Raw genomic sequence first — 20,900 nt, 5'->3', positions numbered from 1 at the left:
TTTAAATCACAATTTAAATCATGATTTAAATCACTAGTAAAGGCTTGATTTAAATCAACTCGATTTAAATCATAATTTTTAAAGAGCAACTGTCATCTCTGCTACCCCTTTGACCCACTGTTGACTCACCGATAGTCCCAGGGTTGCAGAATATACAGCCTCCTGCTACATAACTAAGCTCCATTTCATGCTGAGTAAACTAAATTATTTATGTATCTTAAATAGAAAACTACCTTACGATAGATTTTTACCCCAAAAGTTTTTTATTAAAATAAATTCGATAAAAATCAAAAAAATCCGATTTAAATAAAAAAAACCCAATTTAAATCAAAAAAATCTGATTTTTTTTTATTTTTTTTTAAAAAAATCATTGATTTTTATCCACCCTGTGAGGTGCCCATTCGATGTGAGTGACATTGAGTAGGCCCCGCCCACCCAGCTGGTCATTAGGCAGATCCTATTAGAGGTCTGCGGGATTTAAAATTATGAATTTAGTGGTTCCTGAGGTCCGAAAGGTTGGAGATTCCTGTCCTGGAGGGTTGGTTTGCAGTAGACAGGCCCCTTTGCAGAAAGAGGACCCCAAAATCCCAAATAAAAAAATCCCAGTTCAATCAAATTTAGATTTCAGGTTTGACCCCCTAAACCAACCTGCTGAGGGTTTAACCCTTCGGGCATCGGCCCCAACTCTGGCAGCTGTTTGGCATCTGAAACTGGTACCTCCAGGAATCCCAATTCTTCTTCTTCGGAGTCTCCTGAGGGGGAAAAAAACCAGGTAAAATAAAAATAAAGTGACTCTTTGCTTTTAGCGCATTTGATGAACACGGTTAATATCCACTAAAGCAGTATTTCTTAACCTTGGAAGCTTGAAGATGGGTGGACTTCAACTCCCAGAATCCCCCAGCCAGCAGCGCTGGCTGGGGGAATTCTGGGAGTTGAAGTCCACCCATCTTCAAGCTTCCAAGGTTGAGAAACACTGCACTAAAGCAAAACAAAGCAAACGTCGATTAAACTTAACGCACTCTAAGCAGAGATCCCTCACAACACACTTCCAACCTCGCACATCCCCTTTCTCTGACAATCCCCCGGGTTTAAAACATGCTTCTAGTCCTCAACGGTAGACAGCCAGAGTGTTTGCAAAACCGGCAAAAATAGAAGGAAATTCAAGCCAACGGCATACAAATGTATTATTCTTATTAGTCGCATCCCTTGAGTGGCGTTAATTGGTGCACCAACATTTCAAAATCCCAGACGAAAAAAAAAGCATGCTTCTAAGTTTGCAAAGGGACGCAGTGGCTCAGTGGCTAAGGCGCTGAGCTTGTTGATAGAAAGGTTGGCAGTTCAGCAGTTCAAATCCCGAGCGCCGCATATAATGGGGTGAGCTCCCGTGACTTGTCCCAGCTTCTGCCAACCTAACAGTTCGAAAGCATGTAAAAAAGGAAAGTAGAAAAAATAGGGACCACCTTTGGTGAGAAGGGAACAGCGTTCCGTGCGCCTTTGGCGTTGAGTCATGCCGGCCACATGACCACGGAGACGTCTTCGGACAGCGCTGCCTTCTTCGGCTTTGAAACGGAGAGGAGCACCGCCCCCTAGAGTCGGGAACGACTGGCACATATGTGCAAGGGGAACCTTTACCTTTTTACCTAAGTTTTGCAAAATGACCCTTCTCTAGCAACAGACGAATCAATGGCACGAAGTGACTCAGCAAAAGTCCGTCCCTTGGGCACGGTTGGCACTGCCAGCGGAATTCAAGAAGATTCCTGGGTTGGGCAACGTCTCCAAACCGAAATCAACAAAGGCGATCAACAAAAACTGAAGCGTTCGGCAGAGCTGCGTTTTTGGAAGGGATGCGAAGAAAATGCAGAGAGGCAGCATCTAACTTGGCGCTTCAAAATCGTGGGCTGCCTCAGGGGAGAAAAAGCAGGAGTGAGCGACTCTAGCAAGTAAGCCAAGCTGCATTCTTTAGGGATGGATGGGAGGGTGCTGGATGGGGAGCGGGGGAAGATTTAATTTTGGTTCCGGCTTCCCAGGTGACCTTGGGCCAGCCCATCGTACCCCAACCACACCTAAAGAGACTTTATTGCTCAGAAGAAAAAAAATAAATATAAAATGGGTGGAAACTAATCAAGGAGAGAAGCAACTTAGAACTAAGAAAAAGTTTCCTGACAGTCAGAACAATTGATCAGTGTAACAGCTTGCCTCCAGAAATTGTGAATGCTCCAACACTGGACAGTTTTTAAGAAGATGTTGGATAACCATTTGTCTGAAGTGGTGCAGAGTTTCCTGCCTAAGCAGGGGGTTGGACTAGAAGACCTCCAAGGTCCCTTCCAACTCTGCTATTCTATTCTATTCTATAAATAAAATAAAGAACAGTCAGACTGCGAATGAATTCACTTCCCCAACTGCAAATGAATTCTTTGCCAAGGCGGATAAAGCAGCAACAAGCCAGCGCAGGACGCTGGCTGAATCTTGACAGTTGACTGAGCCCAATACAGAAACCCCCGGCCAGCCCTACGGGGAGGGGGGGAGATAGCCCAGCCACCTGGCCTTACCTGAGAGCGAGGAAGAGGAGGAAGAGGAGAAGTGAACGATCACGTAATCCTTGGCACTCGCCCGATGCCGTTTCCTCCACATCTTCTCCGTGGGAGCAATTCTCGCTCCCTCCTGTCATTCAACCGGTCCCAAACTTCCTCTTTCTCGAAACTCAAGACTAAAACTCAGTCGAGTCGTGGGGGGCTCTCCATCCTCGGGTACCGGCAGGACCCCAGGGAGATCCAAGCCGGCAGCACGGAGGGGGGGGGGGAATGAAGCGCGTGAGCTGGACTCGGGGCGGGTTAATGACAAGAATAGCCCAGTGATGGCAAGGCTGACCTTTCCTTCCCTAATTTTGGGAACAGCTGCCTGGCAGCCCTTGGGAGAGCTGCCATCCGGGGAGGTGGCTGAGAGCGGAAACAGCTTGAAAGGAGAGGGAGGGGAAGGGTCTCCAAACACATCCTGTGGGGGAAGACACTCTTCAAAACCACTGGATTTACCGCTCTCAAGCAGACACCCCTGTCCAAGGAGCTGCTGATCCAGTTCTACAGAGGAACTATCGAGTCTCTCATCTGCCATCTCGATAACTGTCTGGTTTGGCTCTGCAACCCAACGAGACAGACAGAGACTTCAGAGGATAATCAGAACTGCAGAAAAAACCATGGCTACCAACCTGCCTTCCATGGAGGACCTGTCTACTGCACGAGTCAAAAAGAGGGCTGGGAAAATATCTACAGACCCCTCGCATCCTGGACATCAACTGTTTCAACTCCTACCCTCAAAAGGACGCTATAGAGCACTGCACACCAGAAAAAAATAGACACAAGGGCAGTTTTTTTTCCCAAACGCCATCACTCTGCTCAACAAATAATCCCCTCAACACTGTGAAACTATTCACTAAGTCTGCACTACTATTAATCTTCTCATCGTTCCCATCACCCATCTCCTCCCACTTACGACTGCATGACTGTAACCTTGTTGCTGGTATCCTTACGATTTATATTGATATTGTTTCCTAGTATGATTTGATTGCTTATTTGTACCCTATGACTATTGTTAAGTGTTGTACCTTATGATTCTTGATGAATGTATCTTGTCTTTTTGTGTACACTGAGAGCGTATGCACCAAAGACAAATTCCTTGTGTGTCCAATCACACTTGGCCAATAAAGAATTCTATTCTATTCTATTCTATTCTATTCTATTCTATTCTATTCTATTCTATTTCCTAATTCTAATTCTATTTTATTCCCTATTCTATTTTATTCTATTCTATTCTATTCCTAATTCTAATTCTAATTCTATTCTATTCTATTCCTAATTCAATTCAATTCAATTCTATTCTATTCTATTCTATTCCTAATTCTATTCTATTCTATTCTATTCTATTCTATTCTATTCTATTCCTAATTCTAATTCTATTCTATTCCTAATTCTATTCTATTCTATTCTATTCTATTCTATTCTATTCTATTCTATTCTATTCTATTCCTAATTCTATTCTAATTCTAATTCTAATTCTAATTCTAATTCTAATTCTAATTCCATTCTATTCCTAATTCTATTCTATTCTATTCTATTCTATTCCTTATTTTATTCTATTCTATTCTATTCTATTCTATTCCTAATTCTAATTCTAATTCTAATTCTAATTCTAATTCTAATTCTAATTCTAATTCTAATTCTAATAATTCTAATTCTAATTCTAATTCTAATTCTAATTCTAATTCTTTCTATTCTATTCTATTCTATTCTATTCTATTCTATTCTATTCTATTCTATTCTATTCTATTCTATTCTATTCTATTCTATTCTATTCTAATGAACACTGCCAGAAAAAATATTTCCAACTTTTCAGATCTTGGGCAATTTGCAAACAGGGACCTGGGGATTGAGTTGCTAAACGATCCCACTGGGAAAAAAAAACCCACAACAGAGTGTAAATAGAAATGAGACCAAAACATCATTTGTTTTTGTTTTGGTGTTTTTTCTAGAAGAAGCAAACAAACAGTGGGGCATCCTGCTGTTCGCTTCGAAGATTAATCCTGGGAGAGAATTAATCTATTCCGAAACTCTAAAACAAGACCAAAAGAGAAAAATTTTGGTTAACAAAGACTTGCTGGAAGCAAAGGGAGCTAAGCCAATCTGCAAGATGAGAAGTTCTGGGGAGTTGCCATCGCTGGATAAATGCACAGATGCTGCGGGAACTTCGTCCCTACTTAACTCACTAATAATCTACCCTGGATTATCAGAAAAGAGTCACAATCCAGACACAGGCAGCCAGTAAGAATAATAGACTTAGGATGGACAAACGGGAATTCAAGCTAACTTTTTTTTTGCCTCCGGTGGTCCAAGAAAAGCTCAGCTTTTAAAGTGGCTCACCTCGTCTGCTTTCCATAAAGGGTTGTTGTTGTTTTATTCCCAGGGAGATCAGATGCCAACCTTCCCCATCAGAAGCAGTCATTTAATGTCACTCAAAGTCAGTTAATGCCACACTGCACACCAGACCATGCTTTGCATCCCGAGGGTGGGGGGGGGGGGATCCAGCTGAATCCGTACCTCTCTCTGCGGAGAAGCTACGGAGCATGGCAACCTCTCCGGTCCAGGAGAGAGATCGCTTCCTTTCAGGTCCCGAGACCCCTCTGCTCGGCTCTCCATCTGCAGCTACAGCGAAGGAAGGACCCCCACGCTTAATTCTTTCGCTCATGAATTCACATTTGTTCTCTTGGGAAAAGCATTTTGGCAGGATCCTGGCACAGTTCTCCCTGCTTTGCTTCAAACTCTGAAAAGCTGAGTTTGGGGGGTGGGAGTGGGGGGGTGTTTCTCTAGCTCAGGAAAAGCCCTGCACCGCCCCCCCCCCCAAAAAAAGCCTTGAATTTATATAACTATGCAAACAGATAACAGAAACTTTAAGGGAATGCTAAGTTCAGCTGGTTCCTAGTATTTCTTTCCCCTGCGTAAGCAGTTTTGTAGTTTATTCTAGCAACGTTATGCAACGGTGCCACCCCAAAACAAGGAAGTGGCTAAGAAAATTGTGCTGGGAGTGAACTTTTGAGGGCTGATAGAAGGAGACTCACCCGTTCCATCTGTGTCTGCGTGTGTGTGTGTGTGTGTGTGTGTGTGTGTGTGTGTGTGTGTGTCTGCGTGTGTGTGTCTGCGTGTGTGAGTGTGTGAGTGTGTGTCTGAGAAAGAGAAAAGGCTGAAGTTGTGTTCCACAGCATCTCACACGTCATTCTTTGCAACTTTCTTCTTCCGTTCCAGAAGCAAACCCAGTTCGCAGCAAATGTTCAAAGAGGGACAGCACAATTTAAAAAAAAAAACACCAAAACACTTTAAAAAAAAAAAAAATCAGACATCGTCGGGGTTTAATGTACCCAGAGAAAGATTCACTAACTTGCATGGAAAAAAAATGTTATGAAAGAGACTTGGGAGTTTAAAAGTCTTTGAAAATGCCAAGAAAGTTAGGAGAAGAGAGGAGAGGAAAGGAGAGGAGAGGGAAAAGAAGAGGAGAGGAGAGGAGAGGAGAGGAGAGGAGAGGAGAGGAGAGGAGAGGAGAGGAGAGGAGAGAAAAGAGAAGAGGAGGGAAGAGAAGAGAAGGGGAGGGGAGGGGAGGGGAGGGAAGGGAAGGGAAGGGAAGGGAAGGGAAGGGAAGGGAAGGGAAGGGAAGGGAAGGGAAGGGAAGGGAAGGGAAGGGACAGGAAGGGAAAAGGAGGGAAGGGAAGGGAAGGGAAGGGAAGGGAAGCGGAGGGAAGAGAAGAGGAGGGAAGGGAAGGGGCGAAATAGAGAAAGAAAGAGGGAATGAGAAAGGAAGAGATACTGTACAGAAAGGAGAGAAAGGGGAGAAAAGAGAGAGAGAGAAAAAAGGAAGGAAGGAAGGAAGGAAGGAAGGAAGGAAGGAAGGAAGGAAGGAAGGAAGGAAAGAAGGAAATTCTCATCTCATCTAATTCTCATCTCTATCTCTATGAGAATTAGAAACACCATTTAAAAAAAAATATTCTAAGGAAAATATCTATTGGAATTAAAGAGATACCCAGAAATGGTATAAAGAACTCCAAAAACGAAAGTGTAAAATAGGTAGGAGGAGGAAGGAAAATAATATACCAGTATCACTTCCAATAGACTTCCTGCAGTTCTCTCCAAACAACGCTAAATCTTAGAAGGGGATTTTCTCAGTTTCTTCGCCAAGCCAGGATCACTCGCTGGCCATGCTCTGTTCATCAAAACCGAACTATTCATTTTGACTTTGCAAAGGTCTCAGTTCCTCAGCTTTCCAGAAAATAAAGAAAAATAAAAATTCACTCGCTCACTGTCCCCGTCTTTGCATCTGGTTGATGGAATGCACACAGACCTGAATTCTACAAAAGTTTGCCCAGAAATTCAGAAAACGAATACCCTCCTCAAGTCACTTTCCTACCAATTCTCTCTTATCTCTTTTAAGATGGGGATTTCCAACCTTGGCAACTTTTAAGACTTGGGGACTTCAACTCCCAGAATTCCCTAACCACCAAGGGGAATTCTGGGAGTTGAAGTCCCCAAGTCTTAAAAGTTGCCAGGGTTGGAGGGGCCCTGCATCTACTCCAGCATACATACCCGTGTCTCTCCGAAAATAAGACATCCCCTGATAATAAGCCCAATCAGGCTTTTGAGCGCATGCACTAAAATAAGCCCTCCCCAAAAATATTTAAATGCATGTGCAGTGTGCATTTAAATGGAGCCAGAGCTGGAAATCAGGCAAGATGGCAAGAGGATCCCTGTCTTACTCCACGCGCCCCAAAATAATAAGATCTCCCCGAAAATAAGGCCAAGCGCTTATTTCGGGGTTCAAAAAAATATAAGACAGGGTCTTATTTTCAGGGAAACACGGTATTCTCTCCTGTTTTGTTTTTTAATACAGCCAATTTTCTCGCATCAACATCTCTATTAGCAACCCAATGGCAGAGAAAAATCAAAAGCACTTTCAGTTTCCAAGTTTCCCCCCCCTCCTCTTTTTCCCATCAATCACAGGAATTTCATGAATGCTAGAATAAGGGAAGTGATGGAAGAAACAGAAACTGTATTTTGTCTGATTACGATTTTCTGAAGTAATCCGAAACAGGAAGAAGCCCAGGGTTATTCCATCCAAAATCCTAATTTTTAGAGAACAGATCAGTCATCAATGCAATTGGGCCATTTTAACTAGCTTCACTCTTAATGCTTCCCATAATCTGGATTTTACATTTCCTACAGCTTTGCTGTTTATCTTTTAAAGGGGCTATTAAACGATACCAAAAAAAAGGCAGTAAAGTATTTGTCCCAAGTACAGGCAGTCCTCGATTTACGACCACAACTCAGCCCAAAGTTTCCGTTGCTAAGTGAGACATCAGTTAAGTGAATTTTGCCCCATTTTACAATCTCTCTTGGCACAGTTGCGGAGTGAACCACTGCAGTGGTTAAGAAGTAACACGGCTGTTAAGTGAATTCAGATTCCCCGTTGACGTTGGCTTGTCAGACGGTCGCAAAAAGGGATCACGTGATTCTGGGGACACTGCGACCGTCATAAGTACAAGTCAGTTGGCAAGTGTCTGCATTTTGATCGGCAATGGTCGTAAGTGTGAAAAACAGCCACCTTTTTTCAGTGGCGTTGTAACTTTAAACCGTCACTAAACAAATTGTTCTTAAATCGAGGACTACCTGAATTTTTCTTTTTTTTTTTTCCTGTTAAGTCACCTGTGTGTACAACGTCAAATAAAACCAGTTACCTGGGATATCTTTCTTATGTAGGAAAGTCCGCATGACAGCAATTTTGGTCTTTTCCAAGCCATCCTTGGTCCCGCTTTTGGCTGCTTTCATAAACTGAGTCATCTGTAGAAAATCAGTTTTAAAAAACAATTATAGAAGACAAACGGGGGGAGCTGTTGGACAAGTGTTCGGAGACTACAGTTGGTCCAGAACGCAGCCGCGAGAGCTGTCGTGGGTGCACCTAAGTACACCCACATTACACCAATTCTCCGGGAGCTGCACTGGCTCCCTATTGGTCTCCGGTCACAATTCAAGGTGTTGGTTATTACCTTTAAAGCCCTACATGGCTCAGGGCCAGGTTATCTTCGAGACCGCCTTCTACCGCATAGCTCCCAGCGACCGGTAAGATCCCACAGAATTGGTCTCCTCCGGGTCCCGTCAGCTAAACAATGCCGGCTGGCGGGCCCATGGGGGAGGGCCTTCTCTGTGGCTGCCCCGGCTCTCTGGAACCAGTTATCTCCTGAGGTCCGGACCATCCCCACCCTATTGGCCTTCCGAAAAGCGGTGAAGAGCTGGCTTTTCCGGCAGGCCTGGGGCCGTTGATCTCACTCTTGCGATCTGCCGAGATCCGGCCATGAATGGCGTGAATGAGTTTTTAATGTTTTTAATTTTTCAATGTTGTTTTTTTATAATTATTTTTTAAAATGTATTGTGAGCTGCCCTGAGTCTTCGGAGAGGGGTGGCATATAAATTTAATTAATTAAATTAAATTGAATCCTGGCGAAGGAAAATCCCCTCGCTGTTATTCCAAAAATAAAAGCTAGTCCTCCCTTAATGACTGTGTTGGGTCCATTACAGGGGTGAAATCCAACCGTTTTTTTTTTTTAAATGTTTTTTTTTTTTTTTTGGATATCTTCTCTCCTCGCTCTCTAAGTCCAACCTCACTCGGTGACTTTTTTGAAGCCCAAAGGAGAAAAGTCTAAATAAAACAGACACAAGCTACAGGACAAATATATATATTCTGTGTTCTGTTTTGTTTTTCAAACGAAGGTTAATTCTTGCAAAGCAGACGAAGCGGCAAGCAAAGAGCTGAAGACCAAGGACAGAAACACGAAATGCAGGGGGGGGGAGTTTGCACCCCTAAATCCAAACAGCACGGTGGGAGGGGGGAAGGAAAGGGAAAAGAAATTGAGGGTGCAGAGGAGAAAGGACGGTACCTTACAATCGTATCTTTGCTTCAGCTCTTGCATCTCTCTGCCCCCGACTTTCAAAGCCAGGATCTCCCTTTTAGTCTTGGAACACCTCTCTTTTAGCCTGTGAAGGTCGGGAGAAAGCTGCCACCCCCAAAAATGAACGCCAACGAAGAGAAGCCGTGGGAGAAGGAAGAGAGAGACAGACAGGCATAGAAATCGGGGTGAGCAAGCCGGAATCTCAGCAAAGGCAGGGAGAAATCACAAAGCATCGCGTAAGCTGGCAGACAGCAGCAGAAGCGGCAGGGTTAAGGCCATCCCTACGACCCCCTTGCGAGGGTCCTGCTGCCACCCTCAGCTTGGAACCTGGAGGTGAATTCAATATCTCCAACCGAGAGAAATTAGGAGCAGCGAAATTGCTTTTAGAGGAGGCATCGCATATTTCTCTCTCCGAGCACAATGAGAATATATCTGCTGAACAAAACTCCGCACTGGTGACAGGAAGGGCATTGGGCCATGAAATACTCTGCTAGCTCCATTCAGTTGCCCAGACTCCACCCCGCAAGGGATTAAAAGAAGAAGAAGAAGATGATGATGATTGCAAGTCCTTCTCTAGCTAAAGACTTGAGATGCCCTCAAGACAAAGCATGTCTCCAACCATGGCATCCTTAAAGATTTGTGGACTTCAACTCCCAGAATTCCTCTGGGTGGCTGGGGGAATTCTGGGAGTTGAAGTCCACAAGTCTTTAAAGTTGCCAAGGTTTGGAGGCCTCTCTGCTCCAAGGGGACCGAGAAGTTGTAGATCCCGCAAAGGGGGTTGCTTTCCCTCCTGATTCCCCCGGTTACCTTCGGCTGGAAGGAAACTTTGGGTTTGGCGTGAGCCGCATTGGCTTTGTTTTCGTCGGCCGAGTCTTCGCTGTAGCTTTCAAATTCGCTGGAGCTCCAGCCTAAATCGTCGGGCTCTTGCGAGCTGAGCTTGGGGTGAGGGACATCTTCATAAATTAAGCTTCTCCCTGAATCTGACAAGAGGGGAGAAACGATGGTCAGTTCTTAGCTGAGGGGGGCAGGGAGGGAGAAAAAGGGGTCCCACAGCACAAGGAGACTTCAAGAGGAGAAGAAATAATAACAATAAGAAGAAGATGAAGAGCGGACATCGGTGGCACAGGATGAATTTAAAAAAAAGAAAGAAAGTGGAATTAAGAGGAAAAGTTCAGGAGGGAGTCCTCAATTTACGACCACAATGGTCGTAAGCAGAAAGAGCCTGAGAGGCGTAGGAGGCTAATGCCTCCTACTAAGGCAGCATTTAACATCCAGCTGCCTGCAATTACTGCGAGTTCAATTCTCACCAGGCTCAAGGTTGACTCAGCCTTCCATCCTTTCTAAGGTGGGTAAAATGAGGACCCGGTTTGTGGGGGCAATAAGCTGACTTTGTATAAAATATACAAAAGTATGAAGGCTATTGCTTAACGCATTGTAAGCCGCCCTGAGTCTCCGGAGAAGGGCGGCATATTAAAAATAAATAAAAATAAAAAAATAAAAAATAAATTGGAGCCCAAAATTTCAGCTTGCTAACCGAGACAGTTGCTAAGTGAGTTTTGTTCCATTTTACAACCTTCCTTGCCACGGTTGTTAAGTGAATCTGGCTTCCCCATGGACTTTGCTTGTCAGAAGGTCACAAAAGGGGAATCACGTGATCCCGGGGCACTGCGACCGTCATAAATGCGAATCCGTTGTCAAACATCCGAATGTAAGTCACGTGACGCAAGTGTTGAAATGGTCGTAAGTGTGAAAAACGGTCATACGTCACTTTTTTCAGTGACGTTGTAACTTCCAACGGTCACTAAACGAACTGTTGTAAGTCGAGGACTACCTGTATTGTCCAACTACAGGTAGTCCTTGACTAACAACCATTCATTTAGTGACTGAAGTTACAACAGCACTGAAAGAAAATGACTTATATGACTGTTTTTCACACTTATGACCTTTGTAGCATTTCCCCGTGATCAAAATTCAAACTCTTGGCAACTGACTCATTTATGACAGTCACAGTGTCCCGGGGTCGGGTCATGTGATCACCTTTTCCGACCTTCTGACAACTAAACTCAATGTTTACTCAAACCCTGGTAGCGCAGCAGACTAAAGCACTGCTATTAACATCAGCTGCCTGAAATTACTGCAAGTTCAAATCTCACCAGGCTCAAGGTTGACTCAGCCTTCCATCCTTTCTAAGGTAGGTAAATTGAGGACCCAGTTTGTGGGGGCAATAAGCTGACTTTGTATAAAATATACAAAAGGATGAAGGCTATTGCTTAACACATTGTAAGACGCCCTGAGTCTCCGGAGAAGGGCGGCATATAAAATCAAATAAAAAATAAAAAATGGGGAAGACAGATTCACTCAACAACCGTGTTACTAATTCAAGAGCTGCAGGGATTCACTTAACCACCGTGGCATGGAAGGTTGTTGAATGGAGCAAAACTCACTTACCGACTGTCTCGGTTAGCAACTGAAATTCTGGGCTCAATTGCGGTCGTAATTCGAGGGCTTCCTGTATGCTAGAATACCTTCCTGAGTGATAAGTCGATCAATTTCTTCTTAGATTCAGCTGGAAGTTTTTATTTACAACAAGAGAAATTCACAAGCCCCTAAATGCTTATATTCGGTAGTGATGACTAACAAGGAAGAAAAGAAAGAGCCTTGGTAGTACAGTGGTCCAAAGCACCCTGTTATTAAGACCAGCTGCCTGCAATTACTGCAGGTTCGAATCTCACCAGGCTCAAGGTTGACTCAGCCTTCCATCCTTTCAAAGGTAGGTAAATTGAGGACCCAGTTTGTGGGGACAATAATCTGACTTTGTATAAAATATACAAAAGGATGAAGGCTATTGCTGAGCACATTGTAAGACGCCCTGAGTCTCCGGAGAAGGGCGGCATATAAATCAAATTAAAAAAAAAAGTCATTAAATATTGCATTGTTTCTCTAAAAGTGGCGAAAGCAACATTAAACATCCTTCTTGCTATGCTGAGCGGGAAAAATAAAACAGGAATGTCAAAACAGAAACTTTTTTAACGATAAGCACACTCTGAAAAACCCAAACGGGGTTTTGCCAATCCCAGACCAGGCCAGCTAACCTAAAAAGGGGCTTTTATTTGTTGGCTTTTATGGTTTAAAAAATGTTACAAATCCGTTCTGAAAATGTTAAGGAATTGTAGAAAAAGCATTGGGATTTGGCAAGACAAATCCTCTGGCTTCTATAAAAATGGATTAATTTTAGAGAAAACATTGCATCGGGCCGGAGGGGGACGGGACACAGACCCAAAACAAAATAAAGTATAAAGAACTGATGTTTTAACCATGGATGGATTAGGGGAGAAAAGAGAAATGAACAGCAGATAATTTCCAGCTCAACATGGCTGCCTGCTTTCCTATGAACTATAAAAATGATTTAAATAAGTAAAATAAAGTAGAAACATTTTTGTATGAAGGATTATCAGGGAGCAGGAGGGCAGATAAAATTCCTCTGAGCATGTTCGGAGTGTCACTCTTGATTTCTGTTCACAGAAAGAAAATGAACTGGAAAATCGCAGACTGCTTAAGGAAAGTCCTGGAAAAGAAAATCCCTCTAAGATTTGGAAGTCAGTTAAAAAATGTATTCTTTTAATTCATTTAAAACAAATTAAAGAAATAAAATTAATAGAAAAAAATATTAAAGAAATAAAATTAATAAATAATTAATAAATTAAATTGGGGCTGTGTTCTATTAAGAGGAGGTAGATAAACAAGCTTGACATCACGGATTTATTTATCCAGAATAATGCATCGGTACTACTCCTTTTCTTTTGGTTTTATCATTTTATCATCTCTCTCTCTCTCTCTCTCTCTTTCTCTCTGTGTGTGTCCTGATTTCACTGATTTCACATTCAAATATTCAGGGGTGGGCCACTGGGGGTTCGCAGGGGTTCGGGAGAACCTCTAGCTAAGATTCTGTGCAGTTCGGAGAACCCCCAAATCCCACTCCTGGCTGGCCCTGCCCACCCCTCCCCTCCCCTCCCAGGAGTCCCCACGCGGCCCATTTTGGATGCAGGTAAGTGCAGGGCACGTGCAGAGGCTCAGGGAGGGCAAAAAATAGGCCTACTGTAAGTTCAGGAAGGCTGGAAACGGGCCCGTTTCCGGCCTCTGGAGGGCCTCCGGAGCCTGGGGAGGCCGTTTTCGCCCTCCCAGAGGCTCGGGAAAAGCCTCCGGAGCCCGGGGAGGGCAAAAATGCCGCTCTCCCCCACCATGGTGCAGGAGGCCGACTAGGCCACACCCACCATGGCCATGCCCATCCAGCAAAATTTTTTGCCCACCCTTGCAAATATTGTAAGATTTATTAGGCCTCCTTCCTTCATTTCCTTTTTTGTTGCTGTCGCAAGAAATCTTTGCCAAAGGCCATTTTAGCAAGACAGGTAGTAATGTGATAAGAAGGGAAGAATGTCGACGGAGAGGGAAAGAAAACGGTGGTGAGCGAAGAGGAGACGTGCGAAAGAGAGGCGTGAGGTGCTAGTGCCTACCACACGGCTGCAAATCGACTTTCTCGTAAGGAACATCATCGTAAATCACTTCATCGTCAGCAGAGGGGAAAGTGAACTGATCACCTGGAACAGAGAACGGAGACAAGGTAGGGAGGGCAACTGAACCTAGGGTGAATCCGACCACTTGGAAGCCAACGACTGCAAAGGACTAGAAACTTGGCCTGCTGGAGCTGCACCGGGGAGCCACTCGGAGCGAGAGATCCGCTGCTCCCCCCTGCATTCAGCCTTTAGTTAGAAAATAAAACCCTACCTTGAGATGAATGTCTTCGCTTCCAGCTGTAGATTCGTGTCCCCGTCTGGGAAAAATCTCCATTGCTCACCGTGCCCACCAATCTGGAACAGAAATTACGGTTTTGAAACCCGAGCAAGCAAAATATTATTCCGTCTTAAAAGAGGGGCTGATATGGATCAGCAGCCCTTCAACACACGCTGCGTTTTAAGTTTTCACGGGGACCCTAATTTTGTAATCTCCATCCTCCAACGTGGATATCTCTGAACTCTGCCCACCCGAAAACCTTTTTATGGCACCTGGGCAGGTGCGTCTTAAAGGAAGTAAACAATGCCATGCCCCCAAATCCGCTAGAATCCACTCGGTAAGGGATCTTGTTATCTTCCTTGGACACCCTTCCTAAAAATACAAATCCATGTCCCAAACTATCAAGAATGGCAAAGAGAAGCATATCGGACATTAATACAATTATACATTAATTGTATTAATAATACATTAATACTGAGCCGAGGTGGCGCAGTGGTTAGAGTGCAGTACTGCAGCTACTTCAGCTGACTGCTAGTTCAGCAGATCAGCGGATCAAATCTCACCGGCTCAAGGTTGACTCAGCCTTCCATCCTTCCAAGGTGGGTAAAATGAGGACCCAGATTGTTAGGGGGCAATATGCTATTTAGTATGCTGTCTTTGGTGTAAGCCGCTCAGAGTCCTCGGAGAGTGGGCGGCATAGAAATGTGATTAATAATAATAATAATAATAATAATAATAATAATAATAATAATAATAATAAAAATAATTAAAAAAAAGTTCTTAGGTCCTTGGTTAGAACTCGAGCTGCTGAGCTATTAACCAGCCTCAAAGGCTGTGAATCTCACTAAAGATTAACCAATAACAACAACAACAACAACAACATTAATACAATTGAGCGAGTCCAGAGGTATTTCACGAGAAGAGTCCTCCACTCCTCTGCTCGCAACAGAATCCCTGATGCCAACCAGGCTTCAAATTTTGGCCTTGGACAACCTGGAACTACGCCGCCTTCGGTCTGACCTAAGCGTAGAACACAAAATTATCTGCTACAACGTCCTACCTGTCAATGATTACTTCGGCTTCAACCGCAATAATACACAAGCACACAATAGATACAAACTCATGGTAAACCGCTCCAAACTCGATTGCAGGAAATAGGACTTCAGCTACAGAGTGGTCAATGCCTGGAATGCACTACCTGACTCTGTGGTTTCTTCCCCAAACCCCCAAAACTTTCACCTTAGACTGTCTACTGTTGACCTCACCCCATTCCTAAGAGGTCTGTAAGGGGCGTACATAAGCATCCCAACGTGCCTTCCGTCCCTGTCCTACTGTCCTCATTTATTCATATGCATTTCCTCTATTCATAATCATGTTTATACTTATATCTGTTATCTAATACATGCTCGACTAACTAAATAACTAAATAACTAAATAACTAAATAACTAAATAACTAAATAACTAAATAACTAAATAACTAAATAACTAAATAACCAAATAACTAAATAACTAAATAACGGAAGCCATTTTCGCTGGAATAGATTCTCCCCTTGTAGCATCAACCGATGCAAAGTTTTATTCAACCCCTAAATTGCAGCAATTAAAGGAAGGTTTCAAAATACTTGCCCAGGTCTTAAAGCTGCACCGTTTCGCACCGATTTCCCAGCTTACAGAGGGCATGGTTTAATTAGCAGGCAATTGTGGAGGGGGGAAAGGGGAAAGTGCTAGAGCGAGGCCCCCTCCCCAAAATAACCCGCAGCCCACAATTACTCTTAGGAAACTGTCACTAAGCATTTAACATGCTGCTAGGATTAAGGAGCCTTGAAGGAAGCCCCACCAATGCCAAGTGGCCAACCCCCCCACACACACACACAAAAACCCGCCTTCACAGACACAAACACAGCCTACCAAAGCTTCCTCCCCCATCTTAATTTAGAAAAGGAAAGTTGTTTTTTGTTACTCTGCCAAGATTTCCTGCAAATAAACCCCAAATCGCCAGCCTTCTAGGTCCCAGCTGACTCACAGTGTGCAGATTTTTTTTTTGAACGTGCCCAGAGCTGATTTGCTGTAAAACAAACAAACAAACAAACAACACAACCCAAAAAAACCCAGAATCTCCCATGATCTATGACTTTACTGTTTTTATACGCATCCTCGCACTACCGATGTGTTCGTGGTTTTGCGTGGTTTTGCACGGAGTTGTGAGACTCCTACTCACTCCCCCACCTCCTATCTCTTCTGTGGTTTGCCCCTCTGCCACCGCCACCCTACCCCACCCCGACTCCAAATTTCTGGACACAAGAGAGAGAAGATAACATTAAAAAAAAAAATTGCCAGAAAACCCTACCCTGAAGTTGGCAGAAGTCCCTTGCAAGCATCCACGCCTTTCAGGGGATGGATATTCAGATTTTTTTTGCCCCTCTTGATCAGCCGCCTCTTATGCAGCACCAGGCCCCTCCCTTCTCTTTGCAGGGCATGAGATGGGCTGCCCCCCCCCCGCCGGCCTCATCCTTGTAAATGGAGCCCTTTTTTCAAGCTCGCCTCCTCCCACCCCTCCGCTTAATGGACAGAGCCGGGAATTGACTCCCAATAAAAGCTACTCTCACTGGCAAGAGAAAAGGGACAGAAAAACCTCTCGCCAAGTGTATTAACTAGGCAATTTAAAAAAAAAAAAATCATTAGCATTTTAAGTCTGTTTGGATTCCTCTATGGGAACCAGGAAGCAGCTCGGGATAAATGAAAAATTCCCAGAAACAGGAAAGGAGACGAGCTGCTGGCTTGCATTCTTCCTTCGCTGGTCACAGCTGCAAGATTTGATCCCTTCCTTTGTCTCGGTTTGGGGGGGGGAGGGCGGGGGCCCCCAAAATGAATAGGATCCCTTCCCGAATTAATCCAAACTACTGGAAAAAACAGCAAAAAAAGGGGAGGAAAAAAAAACTCTGGTTGTTGTAACTCAAGGAAAAGTTTCCTAATCGTGGCCACATCTACGTTGGGCTGATTCAAAACGAAAAAAAGACTTGTTTCGAAAATTGAAAAAAATTAACAAAAGAGAAGTAAAAAAAAACAAAAAACAAGGAAAAATTCTCAGGCGAAATTTGAAAGAAGGTAGAAGATACCCAGGTTGGATTGTCTTCAGGTATCCCTTTTACAAGAGGTTGGAACTAAGAGTCAAACAGAGTTCAGTCACGATAGCAAACTCAGAAGTTTATTATTATTATTTTTTAATTTGATTTATATGCCGCCCTTCTCCGGAGACTCAGGGCGGCTTACAATGCATTAAGCAATAGCCTTCATACTTTTGTATATTTTATACAAAGTCAGCTTATTGCCCCCACAAACCGGGTCCTCATTTCACCTACCTTAGAAAGGATGGAAGGCTGAGTCAACCTTGAGCCTGGTCCCTGGTGAGATTCGATCTTACTTTAATTGCAGACAGCTGGTGTTAAATCATAGTGCTCTGCCTGTTGAGCTATCCAGGCTCCATAATTGACTCAGCGATACACTCTAAGCTGCCGAATCCCAAATTCTAATGACTGAGTTTGATTTTCATGTTGCAATAAGCTAAGACCAAGCCCCATGATGTCTCTGTCGCACCATGATGACGAACCTATGGCACATGGAGCCAAATCGGTGGGCACGCGAGCATTGCCCTAGCTTAGCTGCAGCGCACATGAGCACGCAGGCTAGCTGATTTTCGGGCCTTCCGGGCACACCGGAAGTTGGCAAACAGGCTGTTTCCGGCCTCCAGAGGGCCTCCAGTGGGGTGGGGAAGGCTGTTTTCACTCCTAGAAAGCTTCTGGAGCCTGGGGAGGGCGAAAAATGGTCCTACCGGGCCATCGCGTGCCAAAAATAGGGGGAGCACGGGGGAGTCGCGCGTGCATTGAATTGTGGGGGTGGGCACCAGTGGTGGGTTCCTCCCGGTTCGGTCTGGCAGAGCCAGTAGCGGTGACAATATGATGTCACCGAACCGGTTCTCCCACCCCTCCGCCCCCGTTATTCTTACCTTTTATTTGGTCCCACCCCCAATCTATTGCTGCCTCCTGAGTCCCAGCTGATGACTAGAGGGAAAAAAACTGTTTAAACTCTTGCCGCGGGGCTTCAAAGGGCCGCCCTACAGCTGATCAGTGTTAAAAGCAAACAAACGAGTTGGGTCGTAAGTGCGAGGACTGGTTGTAAGTGCGCGGACTGGTTGTAAGTGCGAGGACCTTCCAGAAATGACTCTGACCAGTTAGCCACGCCCACCTAGTCACATGACCTCCAAGCCACACCCACAAAATAAGCCACGCCCACAGAACCGGTAGTAAAAAAATTCAGAACCCACCCCTGGTGGGCACGCACGTGCGTGCACGACACCCCATCCCCATTCCCCCCACTTTTGGCACGCAACGGCAAAAAGGTTAGCCATCACTGCTATAGCACAAGACTTGGACTCCCTTGGCTCTAAAAAATATACTGTAAAAATCAGCCGCCCAAACTCAGATTTGCGTTTTCCTTCCTGCTGCCACTAGGGGGCAGAATGGACCTTTCAGCATCCTCACGCTTTGCTTGTTCCTAGCATCCAAAATATTATTAAGCCTTCTTAATTTCCTTACCATCAAAGACCTGCCCCCCAGTCCTGGAAACCCCCATCCCCAGATGTCAGAATGTGCTTTTCAACATCTGCATTAAGTTTCCTAATCCAAGCCTAATTCCACTGCGGCTAGCCAAGAAAAGACCCCGATTGTCAAAACTTAAAAAAGACTGGAATTTTCCCAAAGCAAGTTTGACGTGGCTGCTCCCTCAAAACTTTGGGGAGGGGGGGGCTCTTCTGTGGGGTGTGCCCACATCTGCAAGGAACAGCTGGTTTTCTAGAGGCAGAAATTCCACCCAAAAAAACTTTCTGGGGGTTTTGCGTTACGAACCGCCAACCAACACAAGAAATTGAGTTGATACAAAATAGGCAAGCCAACATCTTTTTTATGTAGGCAAGCCAACATTATTTTATTATTATTTTATATTATTTTATTTTAAATTTTTAATCAATGTTTTGTCTTGTGTTTTTAAATAGGCTGTACACCGCCCTGAGTCCTTCGGGAGAAGGGCGGTATAGAAATAAAATGATGATGATGATGATGATGATGATGATGATGATGATCTAAATTTAAACCAGCTTTGCATTTGGGGCTTAACGAAGGCACCGATTTTGAGACGGCCTTGCAAACTCAGCTAGGGAGTTTACACGCGGCACACATCATAGCTTGTTCAATGTTGGCTTAAGGATGCATTTGTGAACCTCATCGCTGAATTGTGAAAATGACACCATTTCCTTTTGACTTTTGTGTTTGGGACCTTCATCCAGGTCCTTGCTAGAGCTAGGAAGAGCCATCAATTCAAGGAAGGTCACAAAAAAACCAGAAACAAAATGGGCTTTGCTGGGAAAGGAAGATAAACCTGCAGCTTCACAACTAGCCCGACCACATTTCTGTAACCTGCATGACTGGACATGGCCTTCAAAACACAGCGAAGGAGACACACCATTTATGCACCATTTATGATTCTTCCTCGTGTTTTTTTTTTTTTAAAGTACTTTTAGGTTTCGTGGCTTCTTTCTAAATCCTTCACAGAGACTGGATTTGGAAGTATTTGCTTCAATGAGCTTCCAGTTCCTCAAGCAAACAGAAGGGGTATAAAACAAGACTAGGAGTGTGAAAACAAGGAGACGACATTCACACGCTCCTCTGGAGCATAAACAATCAGCTTTTAGCCCTTGCTAGTTTTAGAGAGAGTGGCACTGTGTCAAAGGAGAAAGAAATAGAGGGGGAGAGAGAAAGAGAGGGAAAAGGAGAAAAGAGAAAGGGAGAGAAAGGGAAAGAGACAGAGTTGAGAAAGAGAGGAAGGAAGGAAGGAAGGAAGGAAGGAAGGAAGGAAGGAAGGAAGGAAGGAAGGATAAAGAGAGGGAGAGGAAGGAAAAAGAGAGGGAGAGAAAGGAAGGAAAGAAGGAAAGAAGGAAGGAAAAAGAGGGAGGAAGGAAGGAGAAAGAGAAAGGGAGAAGAGAGGGTGAGAAAGGAACAGAAAGGGAAAGAGGGAGAAAAGAAGGAAAGAAAGAGAGAGAGAAAGGAAGAGAAAGGGCGAAGAGAAACAGGGTGAGAAAGGGAAAGAGAGGGTGAGAAAGAGAGAAAGGAAGGAGAAAGAGAAAGGAAAAGAGAAAGGAAAGAAAAAAAGAAAAGAAAAGAAGGAAGGTAGGAAAGCTTTGAATGCGAGAAAGCATTTTTTTTTACTTATGTGCTAAAGAATGGGACACTTTTAATACCAGTTTATTTTTTAGTTTAGCAAATCATACAAACTGGTTTGTTAAGCACAATTACAAAAACTGATAAAATACACTGCTCTCCACTTTTTTCCCTCTGTGGTTTAATTTAAAATACTTACCATATATTTGGGGGTGGGGGGTCAGCGCAGATTCTACTATAATCCAACCTACTGATCAACATTTCCCCCTCCCCCCCCCCCCTTGGCAACACAGAGGCAAGCACTTCACCCCAAATGAACACCTTACCGGCTGGTAAATTAGCATTTGATTGCCCTGCTTTTATTTGTTTTTCAAAAGCTATTCTCTTCCATCCGGGTGTTTTCTTAGAGGAGGAAAGCAACACACAC

The 20,900-nt window shown here is 44.1% G+C and overlaps 1 protein-coding gene across 4 annotated transcripts in view; it reads right to left on the bottom strand.

Annotated features, from left to right (window-relative positions):
- ARHGEF10L (Rho guanine nucleotide exchange factor 10 like) overlaps positions 1-20,900 on the bottom strand; it is an 88,369-nt gene that overhangs the window by 51,662 nt on the left and 15,807 nt on the right. For 2 of the 4 annotated variants that reach the window (XM_070956252.1, XM_070956253.1), the window contains exons 1-2: positions 2,550-2,771; positions 649-752 (exon numbers count right to left, since the gene is read on the bottom strand). In XM_070956252.1, coding sequence (XP_070812353.1) covers positions 649-752; positions 2,550-2,631 — 186 coding nt within the window. In that variant the 5' untranslated portion in view covers positions 2,632-2,771. Of the gene's footprint in view, positions 1-648; positions 753-2,549; positions 2,772-8,266; positions 8,370-9,463; positions 9,581-10,282; positions 10,456-13,986; positions 14,071-14,257; positions 14,341-20,900 lie in introns of those variants that run through there. The other 2 variants (XM_070956254.1, XM_070956251.1) reach the window with 2 other exon arrangements.

The sequence above is a fragment of the Pituophis catenifer genome, unplaced genomic scaffold (assembly GCF_029215685.1).
Source record: "Pituophis catenifer annectens isolate HBS135680 unplaced genomic scaffold, rPitCat1.0.hap2 SCAF_18, whole genome shotgun sequence".
In the NCBI taxonomy this organism is placed as follows: domain Eukaryota; kingdom Metazoa; phylum Chordata; class Lepidosauria; order Squamata; family Colubridae; genus Pituophis; species Pituophis catenifer.
This window is presented reverse-complemented; position numbering and strand designations above follow the sequence as displayed.